The 15,801-nt window shown below is 34.1% G+C and overlaps 1 protein-coding gene and 1 non-coding gene across 3 annotated transcripts; both read left to right on the forward strand.

The window, feature by feature from the left end:
- The first annotated feature begins 7,695 nt into the window (after positions 1–7,695).
- LOC122091359 (putative Myb family transcription factor At1g14600) lies at positions 7,696–13,263 on the forward strand. Of its 2 annotated transcripts, none has more exons than XM_042661246.1 (5): positions 7,696–7,919; positions 8,110–8,186; positions 9,850–10,022; positions 12,414–12,537; positions 12,631–13,263. In XM_042661246.1, the coding sequence occupies exons 1-5, from the start codon at positions 7,757–7,759 to the stop codon at positions 12,895–12,897; spliced, it is 804 nt and encodes a 267-aa protein (XP_042517180.1). In that variant the 5' UTR covers positions 7,696–7,756; the 3' UTR covers positions 12,898–13,263. The 2 variants fall into 2 exon arrangements, with proteins under 2 accessions (XP_042517180.1, XP_042517181.1); XM_042661247.1 differs by having other exon boundaries at positions 9,853–10,022.
- Positions 13,264–14,459: 1,196 nt separating this feature from the next.
- On the forward strand, positions 14,460–14,533 carry TRNAT-AGU. Its single transcript has one exon. It is a non-coding gene; the product is annotated as a tRNA-Thr (tRNA).
- The last annotated feature ends 1,268 nt before the right edge of the window (positions 14,534–15,801 follow it).

The raw sequence follows: 15,801 nt of genomic DNA on the forward strand, positions 1-15,801 counted from the left end.
TTCTTGCTTTGTAATCATTCTATTGGATTTGTGTTGTTGGATAACTAACTTGCAAAGCATAAATTCTGGCAGACTTGACTCGACTAGGACCTTTTTGGTGAATCATTGTGCAGTTGAACATATTAGATTTGCTGATTGTGTACTACAAAAGAACCATCAAAATATTTAGCCATTCTGTATGTCTATTTTCTGATCAATGCAGAATCTCTGTTCCATCTTTTGCTCACCGATGCTATTTAATACTTATTTTTAATCCTAATCTTAATAAAAATCCAGTTTTACCATATCCAACTTTACTTCTATTTCATTTCTTCTCTCATTGAATTCTTTTACTTATGCCCTGAACAAGTCTAACCCTAATAGTGCAACGGTAGGGCATACTGTAGACCATTCGTGAATAGGGGCACACAATTGCCTATGATGGCCATTGATTTGCTTCAAACATACTGAAGGAATTTTTGTTTTCATAAAATGAATATCTTCTTTTTTTTTATTAGATGAATTTTTTTTTTTTTTTGTTTAAATGATATGATTGCAGGGATCAAGCAAAGATATTTGAATTAGTTCTCAAAAGGGTTTTGGATGAATTTGTTAGCAGCACACACTTGGATGAATGTAAATACCCTATTGGTACATATCCCCATGTAAAAGATCAATTGTCTTCACTAAGTATTGGTTCTAATTATGTCCAATTCATAGGAGTCTGCGATTCTTGTGGCATTGGGAAGACAACCATTCCTTTAAACTTCAATAAGCATAGCTTTATTTCAGATGTCAGCAAGCAAGACTCTCCTTACAAATAATAAAAAATAGGACCAAGTTTCCCTTACCAATAGCGTCCATTCACAGCAGGAATAGGATCCAAGGTGGGAAGGGGTGCTAGACCCTAAGAAGGTGTGGTGAACCTCATTGTGCATTAAGGGAAACTCTGTCCTAAAAACTATATTCCAGTCATATAACTTTTAAAACGTCAAAATTCTAGTGATCTCCCACATGATCCAAAATATAAAAGAGAATGAGTAAGAAAAATTGAAATTCCCAAATTGGCATACCCAATCTGTGGGGATAAATGGATTTCCTAGGTTCCTTATATGAGGCCATGAAAATCCCAGCCCAAGCTGGCTAGTTACCCAAGTAAAAAGGCTATCAAAATTAAGGCAATGTTAATGAAGGAATAATGCAAGAAAATGTCATAGGAAAACATGGAGGAAAGTATGAAAGGGTAAGCACTCTAAATGCAACTAAAATAGGACTGTTCACAGCAAGACTAAAATAGGACTGTTCACAGCACGAAGATGAGGAACTCTTTGTTGGGGTTTATTGAGGGTGTGGTAACTGGGCAACGGGCATGTTCATGTGGGACTGTAGGTTTTGGTTGTTTACCGGGCCCCAAGGGTGCCGTTTGCTAAGTAGGCAAAGGGTTTGGTTTGCCTGAGCCCTGCCCATTTAAGTTCCGAACATAAGATGTGTCTTGATGGACTGGCTTGGTTTGTGAATGTGAATCCCTTTCTTCCGTTAAGGATTAAGTGGAAATTAAAGGGAAAGAGAGCGGATTCTCGTCATGAGAGCACACCAATGAGTTGTGACAAAATGGTATTAATCATAGGATAAAGATGTTATTATGTGAAAAGGAGAGAGACATAGGTGCTAGTGTACCCTACCCGACAGCTCAATAAACCTTTTACCCTACATTTTAAATTCTAGAAAATGAAATCTCATAATTCTCTCATACCTTTCTTCCTTTTCTATCCAACCAAACATAGCCTTTATATGTGTTGTTGGATGGGGTGCTGTGCTCCTGCTGTTCTTGATGATATTACTACCCTCGCTATTTGTTTTACTTCAATTTGTTATGCTCATATTTCATGTAATTTTGTTCTAAAAATTCATATCTTAGCCTCTAGTGCTTCTACGTTTAGTGTTTCTGATGTTTGGTGCCTTTATCTATCTCTTTTTCTTATAAATATTTACCACCATAATTTTTTTTTTTTACAATTAAAAAAATAAACATGATAAAAAAATCCAATCAATTTTTATCAATCAATTTTTTCTAAAGCCACGATGAATAGGTATCAATTCACCACATAGCCTTGAGGCCACTTGATATGGGGGTAGAGAAGAGTCTTGATGTCTGCATGCGTTTGATTCACATGATAACTACCTTGTGAAGGAAAATTTTGGCCAATCTTTATTACAATTAAGGGAAAAAAAATTAATCCATCCTGAGAAGTATCTCTTTCATGTTTTATTTGGTTAATTAATTAAAGTTCAAATCATCCTTGGGTTTTGGTTATAATGGAACACTTTTCAACCCAATCTGCATCATTCCAACACCTTATACCCGACGCACCCTTTAAGGTTAACTTTTCCATTTTTTTCTTTTGGGTATAAATAGGTCCCATCATGTTTTTGGCACAAAGAAATAGTACTATATAACAAAGTCAAGCTAATGGAAATCAATGAAAAGTAGAGTGGTTGGAAAACAGAACTTTCTTTTGAGCAATAAGTGGAGGAAACATAATTGAATCCAATCAATCACGAATTTTGTTGACCAACTTGATATATGGCCACTCAAGCTTTTCAAGGACTATTATCCACCCAAACAGTTATTTTAGCAAAATTAACATGTCAATTTAGAACCGAAATTGAAATTGAACCCCGCCATTTAAAATGAGATCAAATCAAATTAAATTGGTTTGATTATGATTCCAAGATATGGAGTCCTTTCTTGATTTGGTTTGTTTTGGTTTCATGATTGAAATCGTTGAATCGAATCGGATTATCTATTTTCAAGTTAAATAAAATCATATTCTCTTTAACGTTTTTATTCAATGTAATATATTTATTTTTTAATATTTGAAAAAAAAATAATGTATCCCTAACAAATAAAGGGTTTATTGTTCTTGAAGATTTAAAAAGTTAGCTCAAACACTTAAAATAAGACCTAAATCGAATATAACCCAAGTTAATACCAAATCATTAAATGAACAAGAAACTGAATAAAAACCAAATCAACAGTCTTGGTTTGAAAAATAGATTTTTATTTGATTTCAATTTTCATATATTGTATCTTGAACCGAACCAATTGACACCTGCCATTTACAATTTTACATGTCACTCCAATATTGTTAAGCTCAGCAAGATGCCTGAGTTATTAAAGTCCATTTTTTCCTAACCTTTACATGAAAGCACTAGAATTCAAAATGATGAACAAAAGTTTAGTGGGAGATGACTTCAGATTGTGACAAAGATTCAATGGATAGTGGAAAACATAAAAAGATATTATTAGTATTCAACTGAAGAGATAAGAAGCTAGAAAGAGTAGCAGCAGACAAAGTGGCATCTTTATCAGTTTAACTGACTATAGTTAATAAACAATATTATTCTTACCACTTTTGTAAAGGAATGAATGAAGATCAGGAACAGCCACTATTTTAAGAGCTGCTACTTTCTTTAGCTAATGAGTTAACTATATAGAAAAGAAGCCAAATTGGATCATCCCATTCTCTCCAAAAATCACGTGCTTAAAATATAAACAAAAACAAAGAAACAAAAAGGGTTAAAGTAATGCCGTATATGAAGACCCTAGTAAAGTGCACTAGAAGGAATGGCAATTTGTAGATGTGGCTTACGTGCATGAGGACGATGGGATTCTCCATTACTTCATTGCCCACAAGGTAGATTTTTTTTTTTTTTTTTTTGCCAAGTCTAGTAGTTGAACCTAACCTTCTAGAATATTAATGGATGGATAGTCTTTAGACCCGATTTAAACCAGATAATCGATCAAACCAGTTGGACCATAATGGGTCTAGTGAACATTATTGAGACCTGAAAGTCCAACCTGACCTATCAGTTCAACCAGGAAATTAAGGGTTTGCTTCAACAGGATGATCATACACCATGTTCATATGGGAGGTAAAGTATAAAAGGGTGTTTTGATCAATTCAGTCCTCATGCCTCGTCAACTAAAATGCCTTCTATAAAATCCATCTCCCCATCCAAGGAAAAAAAAAGAGGCCTAAACTCAAAAACACCCAATAGCATTTCTTTTTGTCTCTAAAGGGGACATGTAACAGGTGTCATAAGTTGGTCCACACCAATAGGCCCAACCTGAACCAATCAGTTGAAGACCAAGAACAGCCCGACTGATTGGTTAGCGTGTCAAGCTCAAACACTAGCCGATTAATAATTGGGTGCTCCTGATGTAAGATAGTTGTCCGACTAAGACGATTAAATATCATGACCAATCGATAACCAATCGATAACCAACCATTTATAGTCATGTTACCCTGTTTAAGTCAATTTCGCCCAATTATAACTTGCTTATAGCTCGTTTTAAGTTGATAGCCCAATTAATTAATTAGCATGTTAAAATCCTGATTATGGATCAATAACTGATCAGGCAAATAAAAATGTACCATTTTGGCCTATGAGGCCCGATTACCTAAACAAGTAGAACCGGTTTGAGGTCTTATATTTGTGATAACCAATTATACCGGACCATTTGACAGGTTACACAAGAGAATTGCACATGCAAGAGGATCCACAGTTGGTAGGTCTTGACCATCTGACTACATATGAATTTTATTTATTTATCTTTCTTTTTTTTTTTTTTCAAAGATATCAACTTTATAGAAACAGAAGAAAACCGGGGGAGAGTGAACATATAAGGGCCTGGAAGAACACCAAAGATTTCTCGGACAAACCCAAAAGACTAAGGATACCCAGAAACCGCAAAGCCTAAAGAGGCATACTACAAAAGCAAACAACTTGAAAGCAACGAATCACCATCTCAAACACACCAATGAAGATAGTCAGTTCCAGTTCCAGTTCCAGTTCCAGTTCCAAATAATATGAGAGCCCCAACCATTGATGAGAAAGTTTCTTCCCCTTTAAAGCTCACATCCTTGCGTCAGTTAAGAACATCAACCAATATCTTTCACAATAAGAGGGTTAGTCCTTGTTTTGTTTCTAAATTTTCTGAAATTTCTTTCATTCCAAATTTGATATATAACAGCGCAAAAGGGACTTCTTTAGTCCTCCAATGCTATCATTACCTTTGCTACCCACTTTAGTTCTTAACACTCACAAGAGGGAGTTCATTAGGGTAGCAGTCACTCAAGATATCACCCCAAATCTAACTCAATCCGTTTTGTTAGGCAGGTTTAAAAAGTAGGGATCATCTCTTCTTCCTATTTAGAATTTATCTTGCTTTGGACGTGTAATTTGTAAAGATCCAATAGGTACTTTTATATAGCAATCAAGAGAACCCTTTCCACCAGGTCTAATTGTCAGATTTAGATTTGATTCAGATCCATTTCCATTTTCCACATGTATGCGAAACAAATTCCCTTGTGATCCCAATCTACCCAAATAAAGTTTTTTATTATTATTATTATTTTCATATCAAGTTTATTCTCAAAAAAAAAAAAAAAAAAAAAGGGTCTTCGCCCTGAAATAATGATAGGGAGCTAGCATCAAACACACCCCCCCCAAAAAAAAACAACAAAAACAAAAACAAAAGGTAGGGAGCTAACCCAAATAAGGTTTTGGTAGGAGGTGCTCAATTTCTCACTAAAATCATGCCCTTTTCAAATCCACTGTTTGATCAGACCGACCCAACCCGGCCTAATGATCAAACCAGTTCGAATCCGGTTGAGGTAAAATAAACAAATGATTTATGAATAATGCTTTTTCAAATAAGATGAGTACGTTACTTGTCAAAAAGGCATTTATTTATGATGTAAAAGGTCGGAGTTTGGGGACCTTAAGATATTGCATGGCATCCATATTTAAGTGTGCTTTGATTGTTTTCTCTTTTTGGCCGTGAAATTCTAGGGTTTCTTTCTAACCCATTCAAAGATGGGAATTGAATGTCTTCAGCAAAACAAAATGGGAAGTGTAGTGTTGAACACGGCAACAGGGACGGATGGGTCCAAAAGTAGGCACCGTCTATTGTTGACATGAGATCCCTAGAAAAAGACGGTCCACTGTTTCTATAAATTCATTTATTGACTTTTTATTAGGGATTCATCATTCATTCATCAGCTACCTCCCATGATACAAAGCAAAAAGGATTTATATCCTGGGTATAGCTAATGGTGTACCCCTATAATAATAGATATGAGTATGTGGCCCAGTCATCGATTTAAATCTTTTATAAAGTGACGAAATACCCTTTGCATTACCATAGAAATCACTTTTTTTTAGTTAATAATCAACTATTTTATTTTATGTTATTTATATAAATAATTAATTAATATTATTTGTATTAAAGAAAAAAAGGGTGTGTCCAATGTACGAACTAGGCTCTCACAATTATGGGACTTAAGGAGAATCATAATGTACATAACCTTACCCCCATTTTGCGAAGAGGCTAATTTTTTTACTCGAACCTGTGACCACTAGATTGCATTAGAGTAATTTTATCGTTGCACCGATATCTACAAACCACATGATACAATTTCTTGAACATATGATATTATGCCTAATTAGATTTCTATTCATCTTTAATCTAATAGACATACGAGAAAATTATTAAGAAAAATGTTTAAAAAATTCGTTTAACAGATAATTTCTGGGTTCCGTTTTGGTTAGAACTGAATGTAATTTAATTTTTATTAAAAATAATGAAAAGAAATAGAATTTTTCATTGGCAAAGTAGAATAAAAAAAATAATTTCGATGGGGCGTATAATTGGAAGTAAACCTAACATGAAACTGTCATGGAGATGAAAAGCAAACATTTTCTGAAAATGAATTGCATTATCCAAACACATGGGAAACTAATTTTCAATATAAAATTCCTTTTTTTTAATTTTAATTTTAATTTTATTATTATTTTTTTTTTTTTTTTGACAGAATATGTATTTTGATCTCAAGATCAAGCTGTAGTGCTTTTTGGACAAGAACAAAAGAATAATTTCCATAAAGTACCCATTGTTTGGAGGATTAGGTACGGAACCATATTTCCCACATCTCTTGACAAATAGAATGTGAAGTGCTTGCAAAAGGTTTTTGTAATATTTTAAGTTTGGAAAAGTATTAAATCTTGCCCATACACAGACTTGGATTCAACTAGACCAAGATATAGGGATGAAGATGAGCAACCTGACAATCAGGGGTTCCTCAGGCCAATATTTTGCCTCTTCAATGAGACCAGGAATTGGGTTATGCTGAACCCAACCCAAACCAACAATATTTTGGGTTTTGTAAGAGTTATTTAGGATACCATAGGATTGTCTTCCCAAACCAATTCACTGTATAACAGAGTTGAGCTCAAGATGCTTGAAGGTTTGAAAGAAAAGAAGGGTGGTCTCATGGTCCAAATAGAGATAAAGGGAAAAAGCGGGCACATCAATTGTGTACTGTAAGCTAGCACCTTATGTCTCTCTCTCTTCTCTTCTTTGAAATGATCATTATCCCTTCGGTATGATGTGTGGTCCTGTTCCTTCATTGTTACTATCTGCTAGCTTATCGCACTCAAGCAGTGTACCTATCCCTTTCCCAATAAAATAATAACATTGATATTTCATAAAGAAATTTGTGACAAAGATTTCAATATGACCAAAAATTAGGGTTTTTATTTAACTTTTGGCTCATGTCAAGCGACTGGGGTATGTTTTTGACTGGCCCTACTCTTAAAAATTCCATAGACCAAGACACCAACTTTTATTCTTTTGTATGTCTTTTAGCTTACTTGCGTTCATACTTGGCCCAAGGACAACCAAACATATATGATCATTTAAACTGTTGTAATGATCTTATTTCTCATTTCTGAAGAACAAGAAATGAAAATGAGAAACTCTTCAAGAATTGGAGCCAGACACTACAAGAAATCTGAAGCTCCTCGGCTGCGGTGGACGCCAGATCTTCATGAATCCTTTGTAGAAGCTGTTGAGTCCCTCGGCGGAAAGCATAGTAAGTTTCAGTTGCAGTTGATGATTGAATATGAATAGTTTCACATGATCAAGTCCACTTGTTGAGAAGATTTGTTTAACTATGATTTGATGTTAAAGAAAGAAAAGAGATACAGGAATATAAATTTGTATGAAGCTTGGATGATCAATGAGTTCTCCTTCCGTGGCTGATGAACTGTGGGTTTTTGCAGGAGCAACACCAAAGAAAATAATACAGTTGATGGGTGTGAAAGGATTGATGATATCTCACGTAAAGAGCCATCTTCAGGTACATTTTCTAGTTTTCCTTGCAAAGAAAAATAAAATTTTTAGTGTTCTTAGAGATTGTAAGAAACTTCAGAACTCTTACAAAAGATGCTTAAATTTCTTCTGTATTTGATATCAAGGACCTGTCTGGATTATACTTCCCCTTCCCCCACCCAACTACCCCCAAGAAAGAAAGAGAAAAAAACAAAAGGAGAGAGACAGAGAGAGAGAGAGAATTGATGTTAAATCTTTTATTTTCCATAAAATGCATATTGGCTATAAATTAGAAGATGCCCAAACCTTTAATATTTAGATGTACAAAGGATAATATACAGTTGGAGTTGACCAAGCAGTTGAACATGTATTAATAATCTGACCAAAAATAAATGAACAAAAATAGGAATTTTAAGAGAAATTGTTCCAAACACCTTCTTACCAGTCTTGATACCTAGGGAAATTGATCTGATTCACATATCAAAGTAATCAATCATAAACATTTACACATTATATGTACACCAAAAAAGGGTTTTAGTTGAATCTGATCAAACTTGAAATGGATAATTTTCTAGGGGAAAGGAAGATATTGTATCATTAGAGTATATTAATCTAAAAAGAACCTAAGAATTGAAGGGGTAGGTGACCTAGAAGACTTACCCCTCAAAAGGTAAACTACATAAATGAACAGCTTTCATATTTCTGCAGGTTTATACGTAACATGATCTAACATCAATCAATTACCTTGAGAAAGAGAAAAGCAAAGAATACACAATGCTTGAAAATACTGGAGCTTGTCTACATTGTTGAAGCTCCTGGCAGAGCTTGCAAATCAGCCCTAAATTTTACCCCTTTTGTGTGTGTGTGTGGGTGTGGGGGGGGGGGATGAGAGGAGCATACGGTTGATATTTGACAGCTCACATTGGATCGCTAAGATAAAGAGAACTTCCTTAAATAATGAACAATGAGAATTCAACAATTCCAAACATGATTATAGTTGGAAAATCAGGTTTTTTGACTTAATTTGTCCTTTTCAAAACTTGTTGAGTCGGGCGAGTCAAATCTAGTTAGGGCAGGATATGCTCTTTCCTTTTTTTTTTTTTTTTTTTTTAATATCTTCCTTCTTCTCCTCCGCATAGGGAGGGACTGAGACTATGTTCCTTCACATCATCACATGTGAGAAGAAAAAAAGGGTTAATATTTAAGACAAAAAATAAAATAAAATAAAGGTTTTGCTTAGTTGTAGATTAAACTTATGGTCTATGAATAGTATATTGCTCAATTAAAAAAATAAAAGCATGGTGAGTTTCACATGATTCGGACAAATACACCGAGTCAATAAAAACTTGGACTAACTCAGACTTAGTTTGGTCATTTCTTAAACCTAGGCGAGTCTCATGACTCCTTACCAGGTTTTATTTTTTATTTTTTTTTTACCTACTCGGGTTTGGTTTTCCAACTATGAACATAACAAAAACTTACTTATTATTTATGGAAGAGAAAATGTTCTTGGTCATCAGCACCTTGCAAAAAATATACAGATAATAATGTACTCCATAGTCCACATGAAAATTTTTTGGTCACCACATTGAATAATCTGTCAATAAATATATCACAATTACATAAATATGATATTTTACTGTAAACTAGTACTCATTTATGTTACTTATTAAACTTCTTTCCCTAATCAGCAGATGTACAGAAGCATGAAGGAAGGAACAAACATTAAGTCTCTTTTATCTAGGCGACCATCATGTAGTACTGGAAGGACAGATTTTAGTGATCTCAACAGCTTTTGTAAACAGAATCTTGTGGAAAACACTCACTTAATCCCCAAGCATACACAAAGCTTTGCTCTACAAAGGTAACCCATAATATATCCTTTATATGTCAAGCTTCTGTGTGTATGAAGAAAATATTTTGACATCTATTACTTTGATCTAAACTAATAACTCTATATGCTCTATTGAGTTTTGCTGCAATGGGGAATTGAACCTGAGACCGTGTGCCTATCCACACAATCCACAATTCTCCCTAACCATCTGGGCAACGCAATGTCTTGTTTTAAAATAATACATGCATTTTTGTCTTTAATAGGGCAAACTTGTGGAGAGCTGGTGGATTTCATAAATGAACTTCTTTGATTTATTTAGCAAGTAACCACTTCTCAGTTGGTTATGGCATATCGACTCTAGGGAAGTAGCTTTTATGTGGAGGCTATAAACAAGTAGAAAGATAAAAAATAAAAAGTGAATTGGCAAAATAGAGGCTTTAAAATTAAGTTAGGACTATAAGAGAATGCATGGTAATGGTCAGAGTATCGAAAGCATGCATTACATACATGGAGATGCATGTTAATAAATAATATTGTATTTGATTGAATTTGATTCTAAATTTTGACACATGGCTAATCTAAGGCATGAACTATATATTTATCAAATGGTTAGGATTGTCATATTATCATTCCACATGGAAAAATTAGATGAGCTTCCTTGAATAAACTTATCAAGCTGGACCATTCAAGTGAATTTTTCCTAATAAAAAGCTATCCTTATATTTTCTAAAAAAATAATATTCTGCTATGCACTCTTTTCAAATGAAATGTGGAAAGTAAAAAAAATGATTATTCTTTTTTTATTTTTTATTTTTCTTCCCCTGGTATACACAGGAATCAAGGTAGAGTGATTTTAAAATTTAAGTGTGAAAAAAAAAAAATAAGATATAAAATATAACGAGAAAATCAATGATAAAAGCTTCCAAAAAAGCTTGTAAACCTATGTAATACAAAGCGTCCTGGATTATTATTATTATTTTGTGAATAAATAAATAATTTTAAAAAAATTACAAGATAAGATGCCACCAAGAGACACTAGGTCCCAAACAAAGAAAAAGAAACGCAATAGAATCAAAGCATCAACCCTAGGACTATAGGTGAATGAAAGGAACAAGAAGAAGCTAGCTCACACTACGTTCTTCCAAGGTTTTATTAACTCATCAAATGTAGGACTTTCTTTTAAAAGCTCAATGGCTGAAAATATTTTGGTGAAAATCTTCTTTATTTTGTAGCAGGAAGCTAGGGCTATCATATGAGGTCCAGAACATCCATATCAAAAGGCACCCTTTACATTAACACCACATACAAAATTCCCTTAAAAAATCCAGCCCCTTGGTCTAACGTTTTGCAATTTTTCTTCATAAGATTTTAGCTCTTATTTAATTACCGGAAAAAAAAAAAAAACAGCTCGTAAATCTAATTTAAATCTATATTACTGCCAATGGTATGAATTTATTTGAACAGTAATACCCCTGATATTTTAGTCAAATCCTATTATCCACGTACAGATTTTCCCTTCCCTGCAGGTTCCATTTCCTCCCTCCCTTTTTTTTTTTTTTATTATTATTATTTATTTATTTGCTGGCCAAAGATGATGAAGAAAAAATAAAGGACAAACAAGGTAGTTAGGGTGAATTGGGAATTGTGTACGTGGGTTGTCCATGATAATCCATCCGTGGGTTGTCCAGATAGTTAGGGTGAATTGGGAATTGTGTGAATAGGTGCACGGTCCCAGGTTCGATTTCTCATCTATGCATTTACAATTTAAGTGTAGACCGTGGCAATGGATTGCTGAACTAGTCTCCCCGAGGATTAGTCGAGTTGCACATAAGCTGACCCGAACACCTAGTAAATAAAAATAAATAAATAAATAAAAAGGCCTCCATTATAGTTAGGGCCCATTAATCTCCCATATCTTTTCCATTTAATGATCAAAATTTATTTTTGGGCTCATCACACCATTCCACTTGCACCGACAGTTTTTGAATGCTGATGAAGTACTACTACTCACATTTTCTGGTACTAAAATGCCTCCGTTATAGTTAGGACCCATTAATCTCCCATATCTTTTCCATTTAATGATCAAAATATATTTTTGGGCTCATCACACTAGTCCACTTGCACCAACAGTTTTTGAATGTTAATGAAGTACTACTACTGACATTTTCTGGTACTAAAATTGATTCATCGATCAACAACTCCTCCATGAACGAATCTTGGATCATCTTCACTCCTGGGTGTATGTATCTTGTCCATTTTACCTCCATTTTCTCTGTGCCATCAATCTTTCTGCATAAAAGGGGTTTTCTACAGGATTAGAATAGGTCAATGTATGTGTTCTTTTATACTTTTCAGATAAAAAGTCATTTATTTCACCTATCTACTCTTATGTTTTAAGTTTGAGTTTTCATGGTTTTTCAGGTCCTTAGGAGCTCAATTGAAGGAAAGGGAATCTGAAAGGGGAGCTTCTGGACATGAAAGCTTTTCGACCGAAAGCAATGAAGTTCTTCTAACAAGAAAAGAAATAGAAAGAGATGAAAATCAGGTACTTAAATCAACAATTTAAATTAATGGTTTTAAGCTTCACAGGATTTTCATAATTATTACAGTTTCTCATATATGTATAATTTTGTGGCAGCTTTCACAAGTGATCTCAAATAGTGGAATATCCAACAGAGAAGATATTGGTCACCCAATTGATCAGAATTATGAATTATCATTATCTTTCAATTCCTCCTCATTGGAAAGAAGTGAAAAAGGAGAACTGTGGCCTTTGGAAGAATGTATTCCTGATCAGTTCAATAGAAGTAGTAAAGAGAGAGATACTATGGACTTTAACTCCTATAAGGAAAGTTGTATAAACCTAGACCTAAACATCTCAATAGCCATCTCCAACTCTAACTAGAAACTGAAATTATAAATATCTACTCTTGTATACTTTAACTTTCTACTGACACATATGATAATTTTTGTTTTCTCTATCACTGTAACTATCTAATTGAAATCACAGCATAAGCACAGAAGATTAGAACAGGAAATTGTGAGTACCGTTCATCAGTTTGGATCAGGCTGGTTTGGAAAACTCTCTAGGACCCTTAAGTAGTTAGGTTCAAGATACCAATCTGAACTTTGAGGTGGATCAGATGGGGTGTTTTGTGAAGTGCCATATAGGGTTGGTTTTGGATTACCATTCTTAGGCTCAGAAATGCCAATCGGAACCAAAACTGTTTATTACTCGGGCTGTGATATTGTAAATGCTATTTCTCATCCACTTTTGGTTTCATGATGTGTTTATTTCATAAATATTTACTACTTAAATAATCAGAGAACTAGTTCTCAACTAAAACCAGCCACTTGAAAGATTGATACAGAATCTTAATTTCTTCTGATGAGGTGGAAAATTCCTTTAATAATGAGCATTCTTTGAGGCATCATGCATACAAAATACTTTTGTGATATTAGAGGCTGACAAGGCAGATCCATATCAAAACTCTTATTGGAGGAATTTTGGACAGGTTAGCCACTTGTACAATGACCTTGGCCTTGTCAGCATTGTTCTTGCATTTTACAACATTGAATTATACAAGTAATTATCATTTTTCTTATTAAGGCTCGGTATACATTTTCAGAGTAGATTCTGAGTCTACAACGTAATTTGAAACACGATTCTTCCCTATTTTCTCGTTTCAAAATATGTTCTAGACCCAGAATCTATTGCGATAGTATATACAATACACAGCCATTTATAATGCTTATATGATTGAATTGAAGTATAAAATTTGGCATGTGGCCAATCTTAGGTCTGTTAATAGCTGGATTAGTAAGTTATCAGTTCATATCCTAATCCAATTAATAGCCAGATATCAGATTTTTAATTGGGTAGATCTATTTAGTACAACCCCTTCTTCATTTCTGTGGCCACCTAAACCAGTTTTATCACCATTCCCCTCCACTATTAGTCTTTGTTTATTTACATCCAATTAAATATAAAAAAAGGCTGGGCGTGCTGTGGTTTACCCAGATCTATGTTTATCTCTCTTCTCCCTTGAAAACACCTCAATGTCTCTCCTATGCCTCCCTTAATTGAACTACTAGCTCCAATAAAGCCATCGACCTAGCTTACCGACTCCCAATAAATATATATGTACCATTTCATTAACTGCATTCAAAAAGTCTTAGCAATTGTCAAACCAAACTACTTAACTCAATATTATTAATGTATATCGGTGCACTATTAATGTCTCTTTGACTGTTTTGACTTCTTGTTCTATCCTGTCCAGCTTTTTCACAAATAATTTAAATATGCCTTGGATTCAGACTGGGTATATATAGTACGGTCCAAAATAAAGAACTTGAATCTAAGATGTATTTTAAAGTTGCAATACCATATAAGCCATCATAAACTTTTAACGTAAATTATCTTTATTTTATGTACAAACATATTTTTGGTTCCTTTATAATCAACAAGCTTTCATAGCTCAGTTGGTTAGAGCACCCGTTTAGTAAGCGGGAGGTCTTGAGTTCAACTCTCAATGAAAGCAAGTTTTAATTTTCTTTTTTCACTCACATGAGAGGAACAGTAGAAAAATTCTTTGGCATTTTTTCTTACTTAAATTATTTGTAAAATAAAAAAAATCCCACAATGTTGATGTGAATCGTTTTTTTTTTTTTTTTAATCTCACTTAATTAATTGTATCCACAACACGGGTGTAATCTTCTTCTTCTTTTTCCTTTCCTTTTTTTTTTTTGGTGGGGATGGGGGTTGGGGGGTTAAAAAACCCAGGTGTTGATCACCCGTGAAAACATTCTCTACATTTATTCTTACTTAAATTATTTGTAAAAGAAAAAAAATCCCACAATGTAGGTGTGAATTTTTATTTTTTTTATCGCACTAAAATTAATTTTATAAAAGAAAAAAAAAAACCCACAACACGGGTGTAAACTTCTTCTTCTTTTCTCTTTTTTTTTTTTTGGGGGGGGGGTGGTTGGGGGGTTAAACAACACAGGTGTTGATCACCGGTGAAAACATCCTCTGCAGTGAGTACGGTGAGCATCGAATGGCTGAGATGACCTTGAGGCATGTGTCTGGATGCTCTCGGCCATCCAATGCTCACCGCATCGCCGCATTCACTGCAGAGAATAACTGCTCTGATCACCCACTCCCTTATTGGTGAGAAACTATATTCTACCATTGTAATGATCCCTCTATTGGACTAGTTACACCATAATTTCAAATAATTCAATTTTAATTTCTTCTTGTTTTGTTGAAAAATGCTAATTTAGTAGTAGTTCGGACAAAACACTCCAATCAAATGATAGAAATATTTCTTTTCTTTTTTTCTTTTTCTTGTTTAATCTTCTTGATTTTCTAGGTTAAATGATAGGCATGATTGTACGATCTCAAGTGCACCATCTATCTGATTAGGAAAAAAATGCCTGATTGCAAAGAATTTTCAAACTGGTAACTATGCTAAAAGTTTGTTATTGTTCTTGTCATATGTTTTTCAGAAACTCATAAGGACACCAGAGAAGGTACTCACGAGGGCAAAGATAAAGGAGTTCATTGTGGGACACTTATTGCAATACTATAAATACTATTACTATTTTTTTTCCAAGACGATATGAGATAAGAGGGTCAAACTAGCGACCTCGCAAACTTACGCTAGAACCCAACTTTCTAATTGTCGGCCCCTGAACTAAAAGTTCATGGGCCTTGCCTAGCCTAGTGGCCCTTGAACTAGCAAGCCACAACCATCCCCCTCAAAAGGTTTTTTTTTTTTTTTTTTTTTTTTTTTTTTTTTTTTTTTTT

The sequence above is a fragment of the Macadamia integrifolia genome, chromosome 10 (assembly GCF_013358625.1).
Source record: "Macadamia integrifolia cultivar HAES 741 chromosome 10, SCU_Mint_v3, whole genome shotgun sequence".
Taxonomy (NCBI): Eukaryota; Viridiplantae; Streptophyta; class Magnoliopsida; order Proteales; family Proteaceae; genus Macadamia; species Macadamia integrifolia.

Coding starts and splice junctions, on each gene's coding strand:
- LOC122091359 (XM_042661246.1), top strand. CDS start 7,757: ATGATCTTATTTCTCATTTCTGAAGAACAAGAAATGAAAATGAGAAAC. Junction 7,920..8,109: donor GTCCCTCGGCGGAAAGCATA/GTAAGTTTCAGT, acceptor GGGTTTTTGCAG/GAGCAACACCAAAGAAAATA. Junction 10,023..12,413: donor CAAAGCTTTGCTCTACAAAG/GTAACCCATAAT, acceptor ATGGTTTTTCAG/GTCCTTAGGAGCTCAATTGA.